This window comes from Thermobia domestica, chromosome 10 (assembly GCF_964235325.1).
Source record: "Thermobia domestica chromosome 10, izTheDome1.hap1.1, whole genome shotgun sequence".
In the NCBI taxonomy this organism is placed as follows: domain Eukaryota; kingdom Metazoa; phylum Arthropoda; class Insecta; order Zygentoma; family Lepismatidae; genus Thermobia; species Thermobia domestica.
The window spans coordinates 249514855-249537564 of NC_137463.1; the positions used below are offsets into that span (position 1 = coordinate 249514855).

At 36.4% G+C, this 22710-nt stretch overlaps 1 protein-coding gene across 1 annotated transcript in view; it reads right to left on the minus strand.

The window, feature by feature from the left end:
- LOC145663155 (neuropeptide SIFamide receptor-like) overlaps positions 1-22573 on the minus strand; it is a 550582-nt gene extending 528009 nt beyond the window's left edge. The window contains exon 1 of the mRNA XM_081729477.1: positions 21236-22573. Within this exon, the coding sequence (XP_081585603.1) occupies positions 21236-21998 (763 nt within the window). The 5' untranslated portion in view covers positions 21999-22573. The remainder of the gene's footprint in view (positions 1-21235) is intronic.
- Between the last annotated feature and the right edge of the window lie 137 nt (positions 22574-22710).

Below are 22710 nucleotides of genomic sequence, written 5' to 3' on the forward strand. Positions count from 1 at the left end.
TGATTTTAGAAAGGCGTACGACTCGGTTAGGAGAGAAACATTATACAACGTTCTTACAGAGCTTGGAATACCGAGAAAGCTAATTAGATTAATTAAGATATATTTAAATGAATCCCAAAGTAAATTCCGGGTAGGAAAATTTTTGTCCACGAGCTTTCACGTCGAAAATGGCCTGAAACAAGGAGATGCGTTGTCGCCATTATTATTTAACTTTGTTCTGGAATACCCTATAAGGAAAATCAAAGATAGCAACCAGGGCCTAGAGTTGAACGGTATTCACCAGGTTATGGCATATGCTGATGATGTAAATTTAATAGGGGATGATAGGAGAACAATAGAAAGAAATGCAGAGATCTTATTAAACGCTTGCAGGGACATGGGTTTAGAAGTAAATGCAGAGAAAACTAAATACATGGAAGTGCGTCGGGACCGTCACACGGCAAATTATGGATGTGTTAAAATATTAAATAATACTTTTGATAAAGTGGATAGTTTCAAATATCTAGGATCAGTATTAACAGAGGAAAATCATATTCACGAAGAAATTAAATGTCGACTAAAAGCAGGGAATTCGTGTTACTATTCGGTTCAAAATTTCTTGTCGTCGCGAATTTTGTCGAGGAATTTGAAGCTTAAAATATGTAGAACGATAATCTTGCCTGTTCTTCTGTATGGTTGCGAAACATGGTCGCTTACTCTGAGGAAAGAACATAGACTGAAAGTATGTGAGAACAAGGTCCTGAGATGAATACTCGAACCCAAGAAGAACGGGAATGGGGAATGGCTATAACTTTACAACGAGAAACTACATAATTTATACGCTTGTTAGGGTCATCATGTCTAGGAGGCTTCGGTGGGCAGGTCATGTAGCTAGAATGGAAGAAAGTAGAAACGTTTTCAAAGTCTTGCTTGGAAGATCAATCAGAAAACGACCATCAGGAAGACCTAGGCCCAGATGGGAGGACAATATTAAGATGGATCTCGCAGAGATTGGAATACAAAGTAGAAACTGGATGCAGTTAGCTAAGGATAGAAGTCAATGGAGAGCTTTTGTGAACGCGGCATTGAACTCCGGGTTCCATAGGCCATAGAGTTAGTTAGTTATGTATTGAGAATCATTGGGAAGTTTTGGAGAAAATATACACTATTTTGATCAAAATCCAGTAATTTTTTGGAAGTTATGGCGGATAATTTTTTTTACCATATTTAATTTTTTTTTTTTAAAAAAACTTTGAATTTTGGGGAGTTTATCTTCTTTTAATTGTTCATTTTTTTTATCAATTTTTGTCGCAATCAATGAGGATGATGAAAACACTGTAAAACAAAAAATACTATATTTTCATAAATAATAATCGATCAGCAAGGATGGAAAATGGACAGGTTCCTATCTTTAGCATCGATTCTTGGAGCCTGAACCGATTCCTTTTCCATCCCTAATAACCAAGCACTTTTTACCTTAGTTTACAACGAAATATCTGTAAGTTGAAAGCTTGTAGGTTGTAGGTATCTTATATTAAGTTTCATTTTGATGCAATAAGGCATAAATGTTTCTGGGCATTCGGAATTTTCCCCAATCATTGGCATTGAAATCGGTCAATAACGAAGGAGTAAATTTATACCCCTTCCCTTCTAAGGTTTTGTTTTAAAATCAGTTTCGGAAAAGTATCAGAAAAAGTGTCCTATTTTTACAAAACAGTGTGGATTTTCTTTGAAACTATGGACATACCTCTGTTGTTTGAAATTGAAACTAGTCAGAGTGAAGCCGTTGAATTAAACCCATCTATATATATAAAAGAGAACGCACAAATCCTTTGTGAACTCATCACGCTAATACGGCTGAACCAATTTCTTTCATTTTTGGGGGGTTATTAGGATTTGGACCCTAGATGGTTTTTATCATATCACTTTAATTTTTAATTACCAGTGTCTTGAGATAATTGACCATTCAAGTGTCCATACGTACAAATCCTTTGTTATTAGTTCATCATAGGTAAAAATAAACGTATTTATATGCAACCCGCATGACCATGTGACTCGGCGGGTTAACATAAATGACAGGCGATATAATGTTAACATTTACTGGAATCTACTATGGTTTTTATCATATCACTTGAAAGCGAAAAAGTAAAAATTATCTAATTAACAAGGTTTATTGCGTTCCGGGGTGACCGCAGCGAAGCGGGGTGAACGCTGCTAGTCATACATATGATAGAAATGAAATGAAATCTTTGAGTTTTACGTCCCATGGTAATGCCGGCTAGGTTAAAGGAGACAGTAATGATGAGAATGTATGAAATGGTGAATTGAAGAAAGTGGGAGGAAACGGGAGAATCCTGAGATAGCCCAAGCACGCGGCGTTTGTCCACCGCAAAGCCCATTTGGCATGAGCTGAGACAGTGGCGTATTTAAGGGATGACTTCCGGGCTTAAGTTCCCCCCTCCTAAAATTGTATTTACTATTTTAAAGTTCCTATGTTTAGCAGAAGGGGTCCAGCTCTTTTCTCTAAAAAATGTTACAATTTTGGTATTTTCTGTTCACATTCGGTTAGTTTAGGGTAGGTTAGGTTAGTTTAGAATAGGTTAGGTTAGTTTAGGTTAGTTCAGGTTAGCTTAGATTAGTTTATGTTAGGTTAAGTTAGATTTGGTTACGTTATGTTACGTCTAAGTACTTGCATCATTCATTTCTCCTGTAAATTTTGTGTTTTTTACATGCTTCTGGACCCCTTGTACTAAACATACTCCTTTTAAAGTAAATGAAATATCTTGGAGAATTTTCACATTTTCAGGAATAAAGTTAGGAAGGCTCTCCAAAACAAAATCGTAAATAGGCCACTGAGCTGAGATCAAACCAAGGACCCCAAGATGAGCCACCGCAGCCTCATCTTATGAAAAAACATCAACTATATTTTTCCCATTAAAAGATCCGTTTTTTTTTTTTTTTTTTGAAACACTGCGTATTTTTTTCGTTCAGATTTCTCAATGTGACCTATTACTTTTGATTGATATTTCCCCAGTGAAGCAAGTTTCAAGTGGACAACATTGTGTCCTTGGGTTTTCTCGTGGTACTACCGTTTCCTCCCACATCATCATTACACTAATTTTTCCATCATCATTCACTTGCCTTAATCATCGTCTCCCTTGACCTAAAACACATAATAGTTTAACGTTAAACTAAAAGATTTACTTTAATTTTTATTTTGGTTGATATTACTCAAGAAAAAGAAGATCGTGTTTCAGTGTAACTTTAGAGAGAAAGAGAAAAAGAAAGAATATATATATATATATATATATATATATATATATATATATATATATATATATATATATATATATATATATATATTCAATGAAAAGACATGTAGTTTCTTCTAAGCTTGAAAGTATTATTTCCTTTCCTTAGGATTTTAATTGATGAAGGGAAAAACAATTAAAAATCTTTAAGAAAACAAATTAATTAATTAATTAATGTTAAAAAAATTCGTTCCCTTCTACTAGGTACAATACTCATAATCACTTTCCACTATATTTTAAACATGTTTATCAATATTCAGATAATAGAAGTAGCATTTATCGTTATTATAGTTTCAAAGTATATATGCTGTCACTGGAAATCGAATCCGGGTCTTTTGCATTGAAGATGTCTCCCCTAATTGTATATAGCCATGAGGGAGCTTCAATCAGAAGGATAATTATGGATTGGGTATTGGATAAATTCTCAACTATGCAGTCCAAGTTTATTTTTCGATTGAAAGTATAAATGTTCAAACTGAAAACAAATCAATGATTAGGCTCGAACTTGCAAACCAAACAATTTTCCCTTTCAAGAGTTGTAAACCTGAACAAAGGAAATTTTGAATAAATCGAATAGTTAATTACAAAGAGATATGTAGTGGCCATGTCTATAGCAGTACATGATGAAAGATCTTACTAAAATGATCTTGACCGAAACGGTTAATTTAAAATAGAAGCATGCATGCATTGACTTCAGTAAGAATAAATATACTTAATATGGATTAAAAGCTTCGTGGGTATATTGAAGTTGTATGTAAAAGAATAAGTCCATTGATTTATTTGTAGACAGATTGAGAGTAGGGGAAAGTCGTCTGGTATCGGACAGCGGGTGGTATCGGACAAAAGCAGTTTTCGTTATTTCCTGTTTAAGGCAGCACCTGTCAAGCATACAGTGAGTTGATCGGAATGAATTAGCCAAACCCACGCCACAGTGGATTTGTCCGATGAACGGTGTATCTAGTGCTTCAAGGTTTTAGTATTTTTGCGAGTGATCAGGTGCATGGAGATAGATTTGTGTGGCTGCAACTTGTCACAAAGTAAATATATTGATATATTGTTGCTATCACAGCATTTATTAGGGTGCATATATATTATAATTTAGGCGTATAGTTGCATTCATGTTGTTACAAGCCGGTAGATAGCCATTCATAAGTTGGAAGTCTTTCGGCTGGTATCGGACAAAATGAAATCGCGTGATATCGGACAAAACACTGTTAAGTAAACTTGACGTTTTTAATAGTTTCTGTTTTTCAAGAAACCATGGGGTAAATACGTGGCAATTTGGATGAAGAAAATATGAAGTTGGCCATGGACAAAGTTATTACCAAAGAAACACATGCTACCAGTGCTAGATATGATGTTCCTTAGAGCACATTAGGAGATCGTGTCGAAAAACTGTCGGAAGGGAAGGAGACAACAGCTAAGCCTCGCTTCTCGGATAACAAAGGCACATTTAGTAGAACGTGACCAAGATGAAATACTATACAATCATGTAAAGGCTTTGCATAGTTAACTAGTCTAATGCCACTAAGAAATCAGAAGTTTTAAAACTAGTTTAAAAACTTGCTGAAAAACTAAACATGATAATCTGTGGAGAGTCTTGATGATTGGATACAGCGCAATATATGTAAAGATTTGGTCCACGAACAATGTGCAAATTTTGAAGGCAGTCTGTTTTATCATTGTGATTTGTGTCAGAATAAAAAATAACAACCCTTGATGAGACTAAAAATTTTAAGATCTATTTTACTTTTATTTTAGGCTGTATTTCAAAGCGTAATAAAACTGTATTTTGTGTATAAGAACTCCTGTAAGTAAACATCTAATATTTGCAATTTGTTATGTATTTAAATTACCTCAAAAGACTAATTCTCTATAGTTTTATGTTTGTCCGATACCACCCTCAACTTTTTAAGAACGCTAATTTCTGTTACCTTTGATTTTTTACAAAAATATATATTATTAGTTTTTACCTGTCAAATCACCTTTAACATGTTGTGTGTAAGATACCAATGTATCATTTTGTGCATTAAGTAATTTGATATAGCTATTTTGCAGCCTGACAAATTAAAAAAAGCTAAGGTGTCCGATACCAGACGACCTTCCCCTAAAACATTCAAGTTTTGTATAAATGTTCTCCTTACATGATAAGCTGTAGATAAGGTGAGTATTGCAAAATATGAATCCCAAAGAGGGTAAGGAGGGATCTCGAATGATTTTTTTAAAAAAAATTATTATTCTACAGATCTTCGACACTATTGGGCGTAGACACTTGAAATTTTGTATGACAGTTCTCCTTGCACTTAGCCAGTGAATAAGACGTCACTTTGCGAAGTATGACCTGTAAGGGAAAGATAGGTAGGGGAGCTTCAAAGCTTTTTCACCGTTCTCCAAATCTTCGAAAATATTAAGGATATAATCTTGAACGTTTGCATAAATGTTTTAATTGCACCCTAGACTGTAGATGAGCCGAGGTTTGGCGAAACGCTGTAGGTGGCATGAATGATTTTATTTTATCACTCTCTAGATCTTCGAAACTATCAGACATAGAACCTTGACATTTTATGTAAGTCTTTTCTTTGGATCCTAAAGTCTAGATCAGACAGGATTTTGCGGAATGAGACCCTTAAAAAGGGGAGAAAGGAGATTTCTTTCGCTCACAGGGCCTCCGAAACCACTGAGCACAGAACACGCGCGAACCCAGAAATTTTTGTTGGAAGGGGTTCAAACTTTAAGGGGAGGAGGAGGAGGGTCCAATACAACAAGTCATACGTCTATGAAATGTTGAACGAGTACTATTCTGCACCGGAAAATACGATAAGGAATAGTAAAATACTTCCTTCTACATTTTCAGAGAAACATGATAGAACTAGATTGTTTTTTATAAGAGAAAAAGTACAGATGAAGTATAAGATCAAATTTTCATGCTACGTCAATCATTTCCTTGTTAAATAAGCAGAGTTTTATTGAAAAAGTGTACGAATACATGTACGAAGTTTTGAGGAACGTCTGGACCCGATGACCCTCCTCCCCGCGGGCGAAGAGCCATGAAATTTTGAGTGTGTTTTCAGTCACACGTATTCAGTAAACGAATGGAACGCAGGAGATTCTATTCACACAGCTGCCTTGACGTATCAGTCATTTACAAACATTGAACTGCACTACTGAGCTATTTTTTTTTTTATCTAAAACACTTCATAGACCCGAGATAAATAGTGAAAAAGCGTTCATAGACCATCTTAAATTGAAACTATTAATTCATAATAGTTGTATCTCTCTTAAAATGGTCAAATAGTTATTAGCATATATAGCCTATTATTAAACGTACTTCCGGGATAAAAAAAACAATGAAAAATAATAATAATAATAAAGCAAGTGTTTTTTTCCCTTTTCTTCCTCTCTGTTTTGTTAGTTTTCTCACTACAGGAAATCAATAGCACATTTTCTCGGCAGAATAATTCACGAGCACTAACTTTTTCTTCCCTTTCCATCCACCTGAGATCTTCAACCGACATTTTTCATTGGAAAATCCGGAAGTAGTGGCTGGGTGGGTGCGGTGAGGGTAGGAGGAATGAAGGGTTTGAAAAAAGAAAGCAAAAGAAGAATGGAGAATATTGAATTTTTATAGTATTCCACTTCTCTTTAGGGTTTTATCTCCAATACAGGGAAGAAGAAGGTGGTTGTATAGACTTTTCAAGCAGCTGAACACTGACCTGCTTTCTCACAAATGCCGTAGACGTGTTCCTGTATTCCTTATTTCTTTTTCTCTTTTCTCAGGTTTTCTCAATTTTTTATCTCGTGTCCCTTGCGTACGTTTGTTTCTCACGACAGTGTTTCCAACTTATGTTTTTTTTTTTTAAAAAAACGTACTCAGTACTGCGATTCAAGATATTAATCGAAGTGAGTTTATCAAATGCGTTTATGCATTACAAGCATTAATTACCTGCTTTACTGAGTTAAAATAAGTAAAATTAATAATATGTTCCATTAGCCAGTCACTTAGTAGGCCTACTGTTACTGAAGTGTTCTGTGATAGAAGATGTTTTTTGTTTTAAAAATTAAATATTACTATTGTGGGCTGAATTTGGATTTAAACGGCATTGGAAGTGTCACTGTTCATGTCATCGACCTCCGAAAACTATGAATTCGACACTTACGTATATCGATAATTTTCGATCATTTTTATTTCACCCCCTCCTTCAATTTGAGGGTCTGAATTTGGATTTAAACGGTATCGGTAGTGTCATTGTTCATCTCAGCGACCCAGAAAACTACCGGTTCGACGCTCACATCGGTCATTTAAGATAATGTTTATATATATATGTCCCCTCCTCTAAGTTGCTTGACTGGATTTTGATTTAAATGACATCGGAAGTGTCACTGGTCGTCTCAGTGACACCGAAAACTAAGGATTCTGTAGTAATATCGGTCATTTTAGATATTTTTTAAATATATGTTCTCTCCTCCAAGTTGCTGGGCTGAATTTCGATTTAAATGGCATCGGAAGTGTCACTGTTCATCTCAGTGACCCCGAAAACTAAGGATTCGGTACTAATATCGGCCATTTTAGATAATTTTTAAATATATATACCCTCCTCCAAGTTGCTGGGCTGAATTTGAATTTAAACGGCATCAGAAGTGTCACTGTTCATCTCAGCGACCCCAAAAACTATGGATTTGACATTAATATCAGTCATTTTCGATAATTTTTTATATATGTCCATTCCTCCTTCCTTAAGTTGCACCATCAAAGTGAAATGATAAAGTGTCATCCCAGGCCCAAACCTAATCTAGGTATGTTGAAAATTCGAACGAGATCGGTCGGGTTGTTCCAGAGTTATTAAGTGACAAACATAGTCACTTTCATTTTTACTTATATAGGTCTTGTTCAAAAAGTTCTAGTCAGCACCTATAGTTTGAAAGTATATAGAAGAAAACGGTGATAGATAGCGAAACCCTGTTCTCTGATATGGTTTCAGCATGTTAAGGATAGGTTCTTTCTCAGTTTTTTAATCTCTCTACTAATGCCGGAAGTGGTAGAAATGCACTATCACTTCTGGTTTCAATATCAACCCCACAGAGTAGAAACGTAGTAAGAAATGGTTTTTAAGAGTCTTCATCCCGGCGAAATTAAAATACCGCTAATTTTACAGTAATTATGTGATATCTTCAAATAGATAATTGAAATATAGAACAAGAGCGCCATAGACAATATTATTTTGCGTGAGGTACCGTTATCACAAGTCACCTAGTGGCTTTCCGTTTTTAGCCGTTTAGAAACGCGAAAATAAATGCCGATTTTCAAAATGGCTCGAAAACGAAAGCAGATAAGTGAGTCGTGATAACGGTTTCTTATGTAAAATAATATTGTCTAGGGCGCTCTTGTTCCACAGTTCGATTATCTTTTATCTATTTGAAGATATCACATTATTACTGTAAAATTAGCGGTATTTTAATTTCGCCGGGATGAAGACTCAACTTAGATTCAACGAGTCATGAATATATTTTATTTATCTATTGTGATCGGAAGCAACTGATATTCTTTCTTTCAGCTTAACGTCCCACGTTTATGCTTTTTAGACGAAGGAAGACGATGATTAAGGCAAGTGAGTGATGATGCAAGAATTGGTGGAATGAGAAAGTGGGAGGAAACGACAGTAGTCCGAAACTCACAGACACGATGTTGTCCATCACAAACTTACTTGGGTGGGGATCGAACCAGAGAACCTATGCACCAGAAGTAAGCACTTCCACTGAGCCACCGTGCCCCCGAACCGGAAGCACCTGATCTGTACCACTTCGGTTTCAATTAGGGATGGGCAAAACCGTTTTTTATAAAAACCGGAAACCGGTTTATATAAAACCCGAAACCCGAAAAACCGACATTTCGGTTTTCTCCAAAATCGGTTCGGTTTTCACCGAAACTTGTTTCGGTGAAAACTTTCCGAAAACACATAAAACTATTTCTGTGGAAATGGATTCGGTTGCCGGAGAACAACGAAACACCATTCTGGTCAGAAATAGAACATATTTTGAAAAAAAACGGAATCGGTTTTGAAGAAAACCGAAACCGGATGAGGTGAAAAACCGAACCGGTTTTGGGAAAAACCGAAACCGGTTTCGGTGAAAAACCGAAACCGGTTTTTGTGCCCACCACTAGTTTCAATATTCAATCCATATACTATGGGAGCTTATGCGAAGGAAATTGATTTGTGGGTCAATCCATACGAAGTGAGCCAATGAGGGTTGCTTGACAATTTTATAATCAAATTATTTTTTTGTTTGTTTGTGGATTCCTGCATAATTACAGACAAAAACTTAATAATCTTAATTTTTGATCGTTTTCCCAATTTCGAGATAAAATATTTTTGTTTGATAACACACACTGACTTTTGCATTTATACGACTTTGATAGGAGGAGGATAACTTATATTACTCAGACGTGCTAAACATTAAGTTAATAAGAGAAGAACAGACCGTTGTATGTTCAGTATATATTAAATATTCGACACAAGTAATATTTCAATTATTATAACTTTGGATCATCAATGCAATATAGTCTAAAAGAAACTGAGAAACCAAATTAACATTATAATTTCAGGGCACAATGACAGAATCTTCGTTAATGATTTCGTTTATTTTCAAGACAATAGAACAAATGTCTCCATGCCACTAACTCCGCGTGAATTTTGTCGAAGTAACACTATACATGACGTTGTCCTCTAGCGTTTATTTTTAAAAATTGATTGTGCAATTCACTCAAAATAGCAAAAGAAATTCGCTTATCCATATTTTACTAAGTTTACGATAGAATTTACAAAATTTCGTTGCTGACACATCATTACATTCTTGCTTCAAATCTGGGTTCGAATCTAGCGGCCAGCTCTCCATATGGAAGTTCTCCAGAGTTTATCTTCAGTTTTTCCACGCGAATGCTGGAGTTGTACGTCGGTTTCATTTTACATTGATGTGTGTTTATTAACTTCTCTTAGAGATTTTATCTTAAAAAAATATTTTAAGACTAACTAAAAATAATGAATCGAGATTTGCACTCGAATAAGATATAATCCACTTTATGGAGTTCGTTTCTGCTGCAACGAACTTTCAGATAGATTGTCTTAAACCTAGGGGACAATTTGGGACTCATTTCTGTAACTTCGGAAATAATACAGGAGAAAAACTTTGTACCTAGCAAAATATTTTCCATATAGATATTTTGCAACACTGTTTTCTGGATTTGTAGGTAGTTGTTTCCTGTGTTTCGCGTCGCAATTTTATTCGAGAACGGTATCAGTTCACAGCTGTTGCTTTTCGCAAAGGTAAAGGAACGCAGGCAGTCCGTGATTGCAGAGAGGAAATACTATTATCATACAAAATCAGTCTGTTTTTCCTTTGCAGGTAAAGAAAAAAAATCAACATAATATTGAAATGCATAACGAATCTAGATCAATAGAAATATATACAGTACATATGATAGAATAAATTCCGTTTCATAGCCGTAATATTATCATTAAGAAACGATAGCATAATATTGGGTTTCATATATAAACCAAAAGAATTTTATGAAGCAATATTATACAGGGAGACAGTACCGTCACATAACGAGACATGCATGAGAGTGAACTCCACTATTGCTCCGTAAAATAGCCTCTTAGCGCAAAACCTTATCTACCAGGAAATAATAAACCTGTCAACTTCACTATTTATTTCGTAAAGTAGCCTCTTTTCGTAGAACTTTATCTACCAGGAAATAATAAACCAATCAACTCCACTATTTGCTCCATAAAATATCCTCTTAGCGCAAAACCTTATATACCTGAAAATAATAAACCTGTCAACTTCACTATTTGTTTCGTAAAGTAGCCTCTTATCGTAGAACCTTATCTACCAGGAAATAATAAACCAATCAACTCCACTATTTGCTCCATAAAATAACCTCTTAGCGCAAAACCTTATCTACCTGAAAATAATAAACCTGTCAACTTCACTATTTGTTTCGTAAAGTAGCCTCTTATCGTAGAACCTTATCTACCAGGAAATAATAAACCAATCAACTCCACTATTTGCTCCATAAAATAGCCTCTTAGTGCAAAAACCTTATCTACCAGGAAATAATGTCAGTCAACTCCAAACTCAAAAAATCGATCAATCAATCAATCCACTATTTGCTTCGTAAAATAGCCTCTTAATGTGAAAACCTTATCTACCAGGAAATAATAAACTAACCGACTCCACTATTTGCTTCGTAAAATAGCCTCTTAATGCAAAAACCTTACCCAGGCCCATGCTGGCCCACCGGGACATGTCCCGGTGCACCCTCCGAAACATCACATTATATAGAAAGGTACATTTTTTAATAATAAATTCTTACGATTATTATTGGTAAAGAACCCATGATAAGTACAGTGCGATCTTTACATAAGACACCCTTGCGAAAACACATCAAAGATAAACGGTTTCATTTATTAGATATTATTAAGAAGCGGAAAAGAAGCTGGTTGGGACATTGGCTAAGAAGGAAATGTATCATGAATGACATGCTAGAGACTGTGGTGGCAAGAAAGACAGGGAAAAGGCGAAGGAGACTATAAGTAAATGACGATATCGAAACAGGAAAATCATACGTGAAAATGAAAAGGTTATCTGAAGACTGTGGAGCATGGAAACTTCTCACTTCCGGCAAGTGACCTGTCAATAATGATGATGATGATGATAAGACCAAACTTGTGAGAAAAAGAGACATAATGCTTATACGAAACACTGAAGTAAATGGACGAATTTACACATTGGAAGCCTTATAAGAAATATTTATAATATCTAAGCATGAATATTTTAAACTCATGAAAGATGTTCAGACAGAGTTCTGAAAAAATGAAATATGTTCAAAAGAACCAAAAAGTGGAATTGATTCCCTTGAGCAGTAAAGCTCCTATTTTTAAAATTACATTACTCCTTTGTAGGGGAAGAGCTTCCTCGTCTCTACGCGGTTAGCGTACATGCCTATGGCGTGGAAGACCCGAGTTCGATTCCAGCCGTGAGCTCATGTAGTTCGGAACCCACTTAAGCTATAGGTCCACGTCTCATATACACTCGCTGTTGAAAGGGATGCTAAACTGAAAATTAACTCTTATCAATCATTTTTGGATGGAAAGGAGGTTCTGAAAGCGTAGGGCGGAAGAGTGTGGTAACCTGTCCTTGTGTATTCGAAGTTTGTCTTGACATGTAGAATACAATATGTTCAACCTATGAAATCCTTTTCTATTCTGTTAATAAATTCTAATGTGTTATGTATGGTCTTCTTTTGCTAACTTAGTGGCCGTCTTCTTGGTCTACAACCGTAGTGACTTGATATTGATTGGTATTGATTGATTGGTTAATATTGATTGATTGAATGAAATTTAAATGTCCTTTTCGGCATTAATGCCACATGAAACTGAATCTGCCATTTAAAACAGGGTTCGTTCATTTACGCATCTAGAGCAGACATCGAAACCATGACCACATTTTCATCATTTGACCACAAATATGCACAGATAAGGTCAGAGGTTACATTTCGTCTGTAGAAGTAAAAGAATAGAAGATACAGTTAATTAAAATGTGATTCGACAAAAATACTCAAAAATTTCATCCTAGCCTGGTCCTACTACCGAACTTTGACGCAGATGTCCACAAGCTTGATTTTAAGTTGGAAAATATTTAATAATATTTTCTTGTTAAGCTAATACAATATACTGAGCTTGTCTGCCTGGCTTCTTGTGCCTTCTTCCCATGAGAACACAATTCCATATTTGGTAACCAGAGATCTAAAGATTGACGTTTGAATGCTTTAATGAATGCAAATGAAGTGAACAGTAAAAATGGTATTTAAAAAATGAGTCTATGTTCAGAATCACTTAACTTCTTACTTAATGCAACTTGGCGTTTCAGTCTAAGAAAAAGCTCTCGTCACAGGAAGTTCTGTAATTAGTGTACAATATGAGTAAACATGCGCAGCGGATCTATAGTTTTTTAATCAGGGACAAGTTGCATACAGATGACGATTTCTTTTTTATTACTGATCTTACAAGGAAATTATTTACAGTTCCAATTCTATCGTATACGAAAATATTTGTTTACGAAAATAACTGAAGTTGCTTTCCTTCTTGTAAAATATTTTCACTCCCAAGAAAATGATTGGACATAAGAAAGATTATACCATCTCGATATATACATTTTACAAGATCATTTGTTTTCGGCAGGGTAGGCATAAATAACATAAAAGGTGGAAGAACAAAGTAGCTTCTTTCTTTCTCCTTCTTTATTCTGGGGGCCGCGGTAGCTCAGTAGTAAAGTATTCAGTTCTGGTGTGGAGTCGTTGGTTTGATCTCAGCTCGCAAGTGAGTTTTGTGGTGAAAAACAAAATGTGAGAGGTTTTCTCGGGCTTTTCCAGTTTCTTCCCTCCTCTTCCATCCCACTATTTCATTCATTCTCATCATCACCTTCTCCTTTAGTTTGCACGGTACAAACGTGGGATGTAAACGTAAATATTTCGTTTCGCTTTTGATTGGTCATTCTTTCAAGACAGTTATACTGTTTTTTTTTTTCGGTGGTAACGTTCATAAGTCCTAAAAATATGAGCGCAAGCTCTAAACTTGAGATCATCTGTAGTTTAGGTCATGTGCCGTTCGAACTTCTGCATTTTAGAACTTATATCATTTAAATGATTTCCAGAAATTATTCCGTTTAGGATTACTGGACCTAATTGATTTCTTTTTAGAATTTCTGGACTTTAAGACTTGTGAATGTTCCTTTTACACCAGTATTTGGAAAAATTAACTGATCGAGGTGTGTAGAATGCAATCCAGCCTAACTTAAGTCTTAATACTAATCCTCAAATAGCGTCTGAATAAGATTATATCCATCTCTACCTTCTTTATTATTTTCAACAAACCAAATGTCACATATCCCTGATATCATAACATCAAGCCGAGCTCTCTGGCTATAAGACACGCAACATTATTTAAATACAAAACCACTTATAATATATCTATAACGACCAGGGGCGGATCCGGGATTTACTTCTGGGGGCAGCGCTGGGTTGTAATACTGCTACTTAGAGCTACTTGTAAGAGCTCCAAACTCTGGTATGGGTTTTATTTATATGTAAAAAAAGAACGTTTAATCTTTGGGGGCAGGGGGGCAATTGCCCCGATCGCCCCTTTTAACGACATATTTATAATCAACCACTCGATACAACTGGCAATCTTATTTGTGATCGGCCCACCTTCAAATCTGCATGTATCACCTGAATTAATACTTAAAAACACTTTTTAGAAGTCCTTTTGGTAATAATTATTCCCCAACAGTTCTCAAAAAATCTGAAGTTCGCCATCACACACTACAATTTACGTCTTGTGAAAAATTAGAACTTGTGCTTTATAAAACCGATGTCGGATTCCCACAAGTTTTGTAACTAGACGTATGGAACTTTTAAGACACATTTATTGAACCTTTGTAGGACAACATATTTGTTGTTAATGGATATCAACTTTAGCCTGGGTTTTTGTATGTAAAAGATGACAGTTCAGTGAGCGACTTTTGACCGAATGGAGAAACTAAAAGCAAGACCTCTTATTGATAATTTCATAACGAAAGTTTAACGCCGCAGAATATCACGCCGGTATGATCAATTAGTTGATATACCAAAGAGAAGAAATGGCAGCAAATTTAGAAGTAGAACCACATTCAACGTGATCATCGACCAGTAAGGTTTGTTGAAGTGTTCATCCAGGGAAGCATTGACTTTGTTCGTCTAAAGCAACGATAATTAAGCAGAAATCCGCGAATCTCTGGGCAGTGGTGGATCTAGCCCTGGGCTGGTGGGGTGGGGGGGCAAGTATTGTACTATAAGATAGAGTTATGTTTTGACTACGACACAAGATACTGATTCATTTGGTTCTGTCGTCTGATATCGAAACAGGTAACAAATACAAGAAAATATTTGATTCGTTTTACAATGAGCACACAAGGTGGCACTTGCTGTTAGATCTTACTAGAAGTGCTCAATTTTATGAAATGTTTATTTGAATGTGTAAAGTACTTTAAAGTAACGATCTTATTATGAAATAGATATATTGTTTGACCGTTTTTCGTGTTATGTTTTATATTATATTTAAATATTTATTTACATTTAAGGAAATGAATTTTGAGGAGAAATTTGCGCAATACGCCATAATGCGTTGTTGCCAAATTTGTGCGTTTAATTCCTGAGTTCTAGCGTTGCAGTTCGAGAAGCGAAACTTAGCTGTGCATTGCGGTAAGGGTCGAAAACTAATTTCTCCATTAAGTATCCAAGCAGAATTCCATGATTACTTCCTTTATTATCTGGCACCAGTAAATACTCAACACTACCTGGCAACGCCGCACTATTCAAGCAGCTTTTAGCATAGCACCAGAAACACCTAGTGATCCAGCATTTAACTACAATAAATTACAGAACATAGTATACACAGATTTTTGACTATTCGACCTAGCTCCCGCCCCCCCAAAGACTTCTTAATAGAATGAAAGATCTATTTGACTTGTAACTTGGGGCACGGTAGCTCAGTGATAGAGCGCTTACCTCTGGTGTGTAGATTCCCCTGGTTCGATCCCTGACCAAGTAAGTTTGTAGTGGACATCGTGCTCGTTGGTTTTCTCGGGGTACATCCGTCCAAGGGCGCCCATGTTGTGGTTTCCAAGGGGGGGTAAGTATAAGCGACGTTTCAAATATAGTTTCAAATTTTGCTGTAACTAATGTAAAAATTCTATTGGGTTTTCGATATTTCCAAGTACAATTTCCTCTTAGGGGGGGGGCAAGCGCCCCACCTTGCCCCCCATGATGGGCGTCCTTGCTTCCGTCTCCGCCCACTTTCTCATTCCACCAATTGTTCCATCATCATTTATTTGCTTTAATCATTGTCTCTCCTAGTTTAACCGACATAACGGGGGACGTTAAACTCTAAGTTCTCATTTCATTCTTTCGACTTGTAACTCTTTCATAAAAGCGCGACTTTGCCAAGGAAAATAGTCATTTGTCAAGAACATTTTAAAAAATTAAAAATTGTAAGTTGATCTATCTTTACATTTTTGTGTAATCAGGGGCGCATCTACAGGGGAAGGGTTAAATGGGTCCGGACCCCCCCCAAAAAAATCTTCGTAACTCAATATGCATTTGTTGACTTTCTCAATAAAACTATCCTTGTTTAACAGGGAAATGATTGTTGTGGCATGAACATTTGATCTTACACTTCATTTGTACTCTTTCTCGTATAAAAACAATCTAGTTGTATCATTTTTTCCCTGAAAATATAGGTGCAAGTATTTTAAAATTACTTAACGTCTTTTCGGATGCAGAATAATACAGTACACGTTCAATACTTAATATATAGACATAGTCGATTGTAGTATTGAATCCTTCTTCCCCCTAAAGCTTAGACACCTCTCAACAAAATATTCTGGCTGCAAGCCTGTGTGTAATCCAGGAGTGTCATTTCAGATTTTGCTTGGGGAGGGGGGGAGGAAGACCCTTTGATATAAGTAAAATTTCGCGTATTTCACTGATTTACTACTATTTTATTGATAAAATCTATAGAAATCTCAAACTCATTGGGGGAATTTCCCCTCCCTGCCCCCTAAATGACACCTCTGGTGTAATAATTTACCAATGAATATTAGAACAAGTTTAAATCACTTATTTAAGAACTTTGTTTAGTTTAAAACTGTACGCATGTACAGAGTACATCATTTTGTGTTAAGTTAGGCACTATAAAATTTATCTTAAAATAAATATTTACCGTAATTTTTTTCTCTGTAATGCATTTTTAAAATGAACAGTTCAGCATATAATATGCATTTATGAAGTACTAGTTGCTATTAAGCAGGGGCGGATCCAGGACGGACTTCTGAGGGGGGGCGGTGGGTTGTAATACTGCTACTTAGAGCTACTTTTAAGAGCTTCAAACTTTGGGAAGGGATTTATTTATATATGTAGCCTAAAATAAGAAAATTTCTTCTTGGGGGTGGAGGGCAATTGCCCCGATCGCTCCCCTGGATCCGCCTCTGGTACTAAGTAGTCAGAAAATATGAATAAGAACTGATTTTGATGTAAAAGGTGAGGTTTTTTAACGGTACGGGTGTGGCGAAAAGTGAGTAATTATAGAATTCTAGTTTATCCGATTTTCTTTTGTTACAACGGCCTGCTCTTCTGCCATATTAAGGCGGATAGTGATGCGTTTGCTACACTTTATAAAAAAGAAAAAAAAGAAACTTTCAAAGTTAATACCTAGAGGGCAGGAGATTCATGTTTGACGTTCTGTAATTAGAACATCTTGAATTGCATTCCTGTCTTCTTGTGACAGAAATATCTCAGGTGCTTTCTACACTGCCACAAGATAAATACCTTTATGATGCAGTTATATAATGTAATTGACAACTTCCTTCCATAATTTCTTTGCACTCCCTATTATTAATTTGTAAAATAACTTCATATTGGCTCTATCTACGGGTTTTCAGTTACTATTTATTTAACTCAGTCGGGGCAAATCCTGGTTTAATGGGGTTTATTTAAGAAAGCTATAATTTTAGTTTTGATGTTCTATTCTCGATGAACTTTGTGACTATTGTTATAGACACAATAGCCACTATTATGATTCTAACATAGTACTCCTGACAGCTACTTTTACTTTTAATAAAACTTATTAATACATATTACAAAATGAGGAACTTATTCGGAAGTTGGTTATCCGCCTGGTTTTAGGGCCAAAAGCGCAATAAAAGCTACGAAAACTTAAAATCGTCAAACCCATATACGATAAGAACTACTGTGCAAAGGACACTAACCAACTTGTGCTAGATTACAGTAAAAACAACGAATAAGTGCAGAAGCGAAGCAGGAGGCCCGAGCGATAGCAAGGGAGTGTGTTCGTAGGGAGTACACGCGTCAGTGACGTGAGTATACACATAAACTAGGTCAGTGCAAAACATTGTATATGGTATAAAAACACTTACCTTACTTGTTACTAAGGGCGTTATAGATTCTGGACAACGTCTCTGTACATCTGCAACCATGTTCAGAATACAAATACTCGTTACTTTCTTAGAATCCAATTTTGCGCTAACCTTGCTCCAAGTACATAGTTTCCTCTTGCTAAATAGTTCAAAGTTTATAAGTTCAAAGTTTATTGGATATATATATAAACACTTTCCGCTCTCCTTAAATGTTGTCAAGGTACAAACGAGCCAACTATCCATTTCTTCCCGGTACATTTTTAAAATTTTGCTAGAAATGGATACCAACTTCGGAATTTGACTCCAAAATTAGAAATTGTGAACGACTTTGAACCTGAACGTTCTAAGTTAGAAACACTTATCAGTTTCCTAACCCACGAGTACCACACGTGAAGAAATTTAGTTAGTATTTTGTAAGTAACTGAATAATGTTCCACCAATCTGACATTTGAGTACAGCAGCGTTGCATACTACTATATATTCAATAATAACCTGTTATGGAATACATAATAGGCCATATATCTTCGAATCAACTGGATGAATCAACTCCATCAAGAAACTGAATTTCTAACGTTTGTTCCTCTACAATCGTGGCCAAAATTGATCGTGATCCATCTTGTGGCTGTAGAGATGTTGTTTTTTCCGGACGAACGGACAGTTTCATTCTAGAGTTTTAACTCACGGACATATTGGTCTTTTCATCCTGAGAATTATACTAACCCATTAAGCTCAACAACACTGTTGGGTAGTCTACCAAGCAAGGATGATATTCACAATTACTCCAATAGAAATATAGGGCAACTAATTTTTTATTGTCATTATCTTGGGATCAACTGGGTAAATCACCTTAAGAGGCCCTATCACAGCGAAATTAAAATACCGCTAATTTTACAGTAATTATGTGATATCTTCAAATAGATAAAATATAATCGAAATATGGAACAAGATCGCTGTAGACAATATTATTTTACATGAGATACCGTTATCATGACTCACTTGTCTGCTTTCGATTTCCAGCCATTTTGAAAATCGGCATTTATTTTCGCGTTTCTAAATGGCTGCAAAAAACAAAAAAGCTACTAGGTGACTCGTGATAACGATACCTCATGCAAATTAATATTATCTAGGACGATCTTGTTCCTCATTTCGATTATCTTTTATCTATTTTAAGATATCATATAATTACTGTAAAATTAGCGGTATTTTAATTTCGCCCGGATGAAGACTCTTAATAAAAGAGCATGTCGTGAAGAAATTGGTGGAATGAGAATATAGAGGGAAAATTGCAATAAAATACTAGGAGCAGAGATGATATTTTAGAATCAGAGCTTAGGCTGAGTCGTGTGGGTTTAGATGCACTATATTTCGGCAAGGTTCACAAGAACTTAGACTCACAACTCGATCAAGCTCTGGTTCAGTGTTCTAAATGAGATTCACTCTAGCTCGATCTTGTGTTCAGTAACCTCATTGGACTCATATGTTTCATAAGAGCTCCGGTTCATTTTCCATTAATGAGGCTAACACAAGCTTATGCTGACGTTCATTGCCCTTATTGGCTAATTTTGCCCGCGAGACGAGAAATTTCTCCGTCTTGAAATCGGGACGAGAAGTGTACTTTTAAATTCGAGACGAGACAATAAATATTACAGTTCCCGACTCGTTTTCGTTTCGTTTTCAATACTTCACCCAAGCTTTACATCTAATACACTGTTTACTTTCAGCTTAACGTCCCACAATAGTGCCTTTTAGGCTAAGGGAGACGATGATTAAGGTAAGTGAATGATGATGGGAGAAATAGTAGAATAAGAATGAGGGAGGAAACGAGAGTACCCCCGAGAGAACCCACAGAGACGATTTTGCAGATCACAAAATTAATAGGCCGGTTTTCGAACCACGAACCTCACGCACCAAAGATAAGCGCTCTACCACCAAGTTACAATGCACCCTTAATTCCAATGAATCATAGTAAAAAAAAAAAAAAAAAACAGGGCCTGCCGTAGAAAATCAGCGCCCGGGGCGTGGGTATACGGCGGTGCACCCATACATATATTCCAAGCAATTTTCCCTTTCCTTTTCCTTTTTTCTCCCGAATTTTTTGCCCCCCCTTACTTCGGCGCCCGGGGCCGTTGCCCCGCTCGCCCCCCCCTACGGCACGGCCCTGTAAAAAACAAACTATACATTGGCTTGGGTTGTCATAAGTTTAGCATCCCTTTCAGCAGCGAGGCTATATAAGAGATGGATCTACAGCTTAATGTGAGATCCGAAACAATGAGCCCCCGCCGGAAATCCAACACAAGCCTCCCACACCAAAGGCGCGTACTTTATCCACATAGCCAGGACTGAGCTCAGAAACTATAAACTGATAAAGTGATAATACGAACACAATGAAGATTACTTATAAATGTTTAAAGATTCGCGACACACTTAAATAATAAATATGGGTTATATATTGATATTTCACACCTTTCGTGGATTTCTCGTGACTCGGAAGACTCTGACTCAAGATAATAATTAGAAGAAAATCGGAACACAATTTTTGTATATAAACTTACAAAACAAGATAAAAATATTGGGCTCAGGATTCCTTCCACTATAGTTCCGGCTCGTTGTCCCTTATAAAACTCATGCCCATAAGGGCTCGCTCATGGCCAATTGTGGTTGACAACAAGCTTTGCTAACTTGGGCATCTCTGCCTCGGACTCCATGTTGTTTACCACAAACTCACAAGGGTTAGCATCGCACCAAGAACCGCTCGTACCAGAAGTGAATGTTTTAGCACTAAGCCAGACGCTCCCCGTCCTCAGGTAGAATCCTGCGTACTGGCTTCTAAATAGACCTATACCTCAACGCATATTTGTACAGGAACATCGGTTTATATAAAAGAAAACTGTAAAATAAATCAAAAGAATGGTACTTACGGACAAAGATGTTTGACATGAGAGTCGCTGGTAGACAAAACACCACCACAAGAATATCCGCCATCGCCAGGTTGACAATAAAATAATTGGTCACAGTTCTCATACGGGGCGACCTGTACACCACAGCAATCACGAAACAATTACCAATGAGACCGACAAGAAATACAATCAGGTACGCCACACAATACACAACGGTCATTGTCATTGAATGTCTATAGAGCAAGTCCATCGGTAGGAAAAATTCGGTACCGTTTTCGTCATCATAAACACTAGAATTTGTTGATAAATCTATTGAAGAGTCCAAATCAGATAAAGCACCCTCAACGGAGTTTCCACTGTAATTAGAATTGACCACAAGTTCTAACAACGTACCACCAGCAGTTTCTAATATTCCACTCACAGCACCATCACTAGCCCCTGCATTATTAGTATTAGTATTACTATGTTCATCCACTGGTCTCTCCACAGTGTGCACTCTTTTTAACAAACCCTCGAACAAAGTTGGTAGAATATTTGTCGTAGGTGAGGCTTCTGTAAATACGTCCATTATTTCACCATCAGAATTCACTGTAATTAGACTAGACGGTAGGTCGTTTCCTCTTCGGGTATCTAACCCAGGATATTCAGATTCGGGAAGTCGTAAAGATGCCATCTCGAGAGGAGAAGGCGCGGACAGTTGGGCAAGGTTACGCCCGTCTAGGACGCTGGATGCCGACAAGGCATTCATTATTCCATTTGTTTGAACAGTTCCGTTGGTGGACATTTTTCTTTTTTTATTCTAAAGAGATAAACTGTCCCGTAAATAAACTATTTTCCGTTTTACGTCAAAGAAAATGCACTCGAGTATTCAGTTTTGATTGAGTGTTTATAATCTAACAGAACGCATGTTTCAGTGCTAAAATACAGAGACGTGTGTAAAACACATGTGAGACTTATACAGTATTTAGTTCATGTGTGAAGAAGGTTGTGTTGAGAAGGATCCTGGTTACTTTTACGTAACGAGAACTTACGTAAACAACCGTTACAAATAAATTTTCGCGGTCAAATCTTCCTTGTTATTTATACGGTCATACAATTTTCTGTCTCTTTCAATAACAGAACGGGGAAACATTTTCGAGAAACTTATTCGTTCTTAGGATAAAAATAGTGTCCTTCAAAACTGAAAATATTTTATTTTCTCTGATTTTTTTTTAAAAAAAAAACTCTTTCTTTTTTAAAAAGTGAGTCCTTAAAATAAGATGAGAAAGCACGTGTTTACATGTGGTCGAATAATGTTCGTTGAGGTTCCTAACGCCCCGCGGAAGGTGCTTTAATACTGCTCGAACACGAGTGACGCGCGTGGATGTTTTGAGAAGTGTGAGCAAAAGGTTTATCGGAGTGCGTCGATTTCGTGTGTGTGTGTGTATGTGTGGATATGTGTGTGTTAGTTCATATGTATGTGTTAGTGTGAGTGTGTTTGAATACTCCTGAGTTGA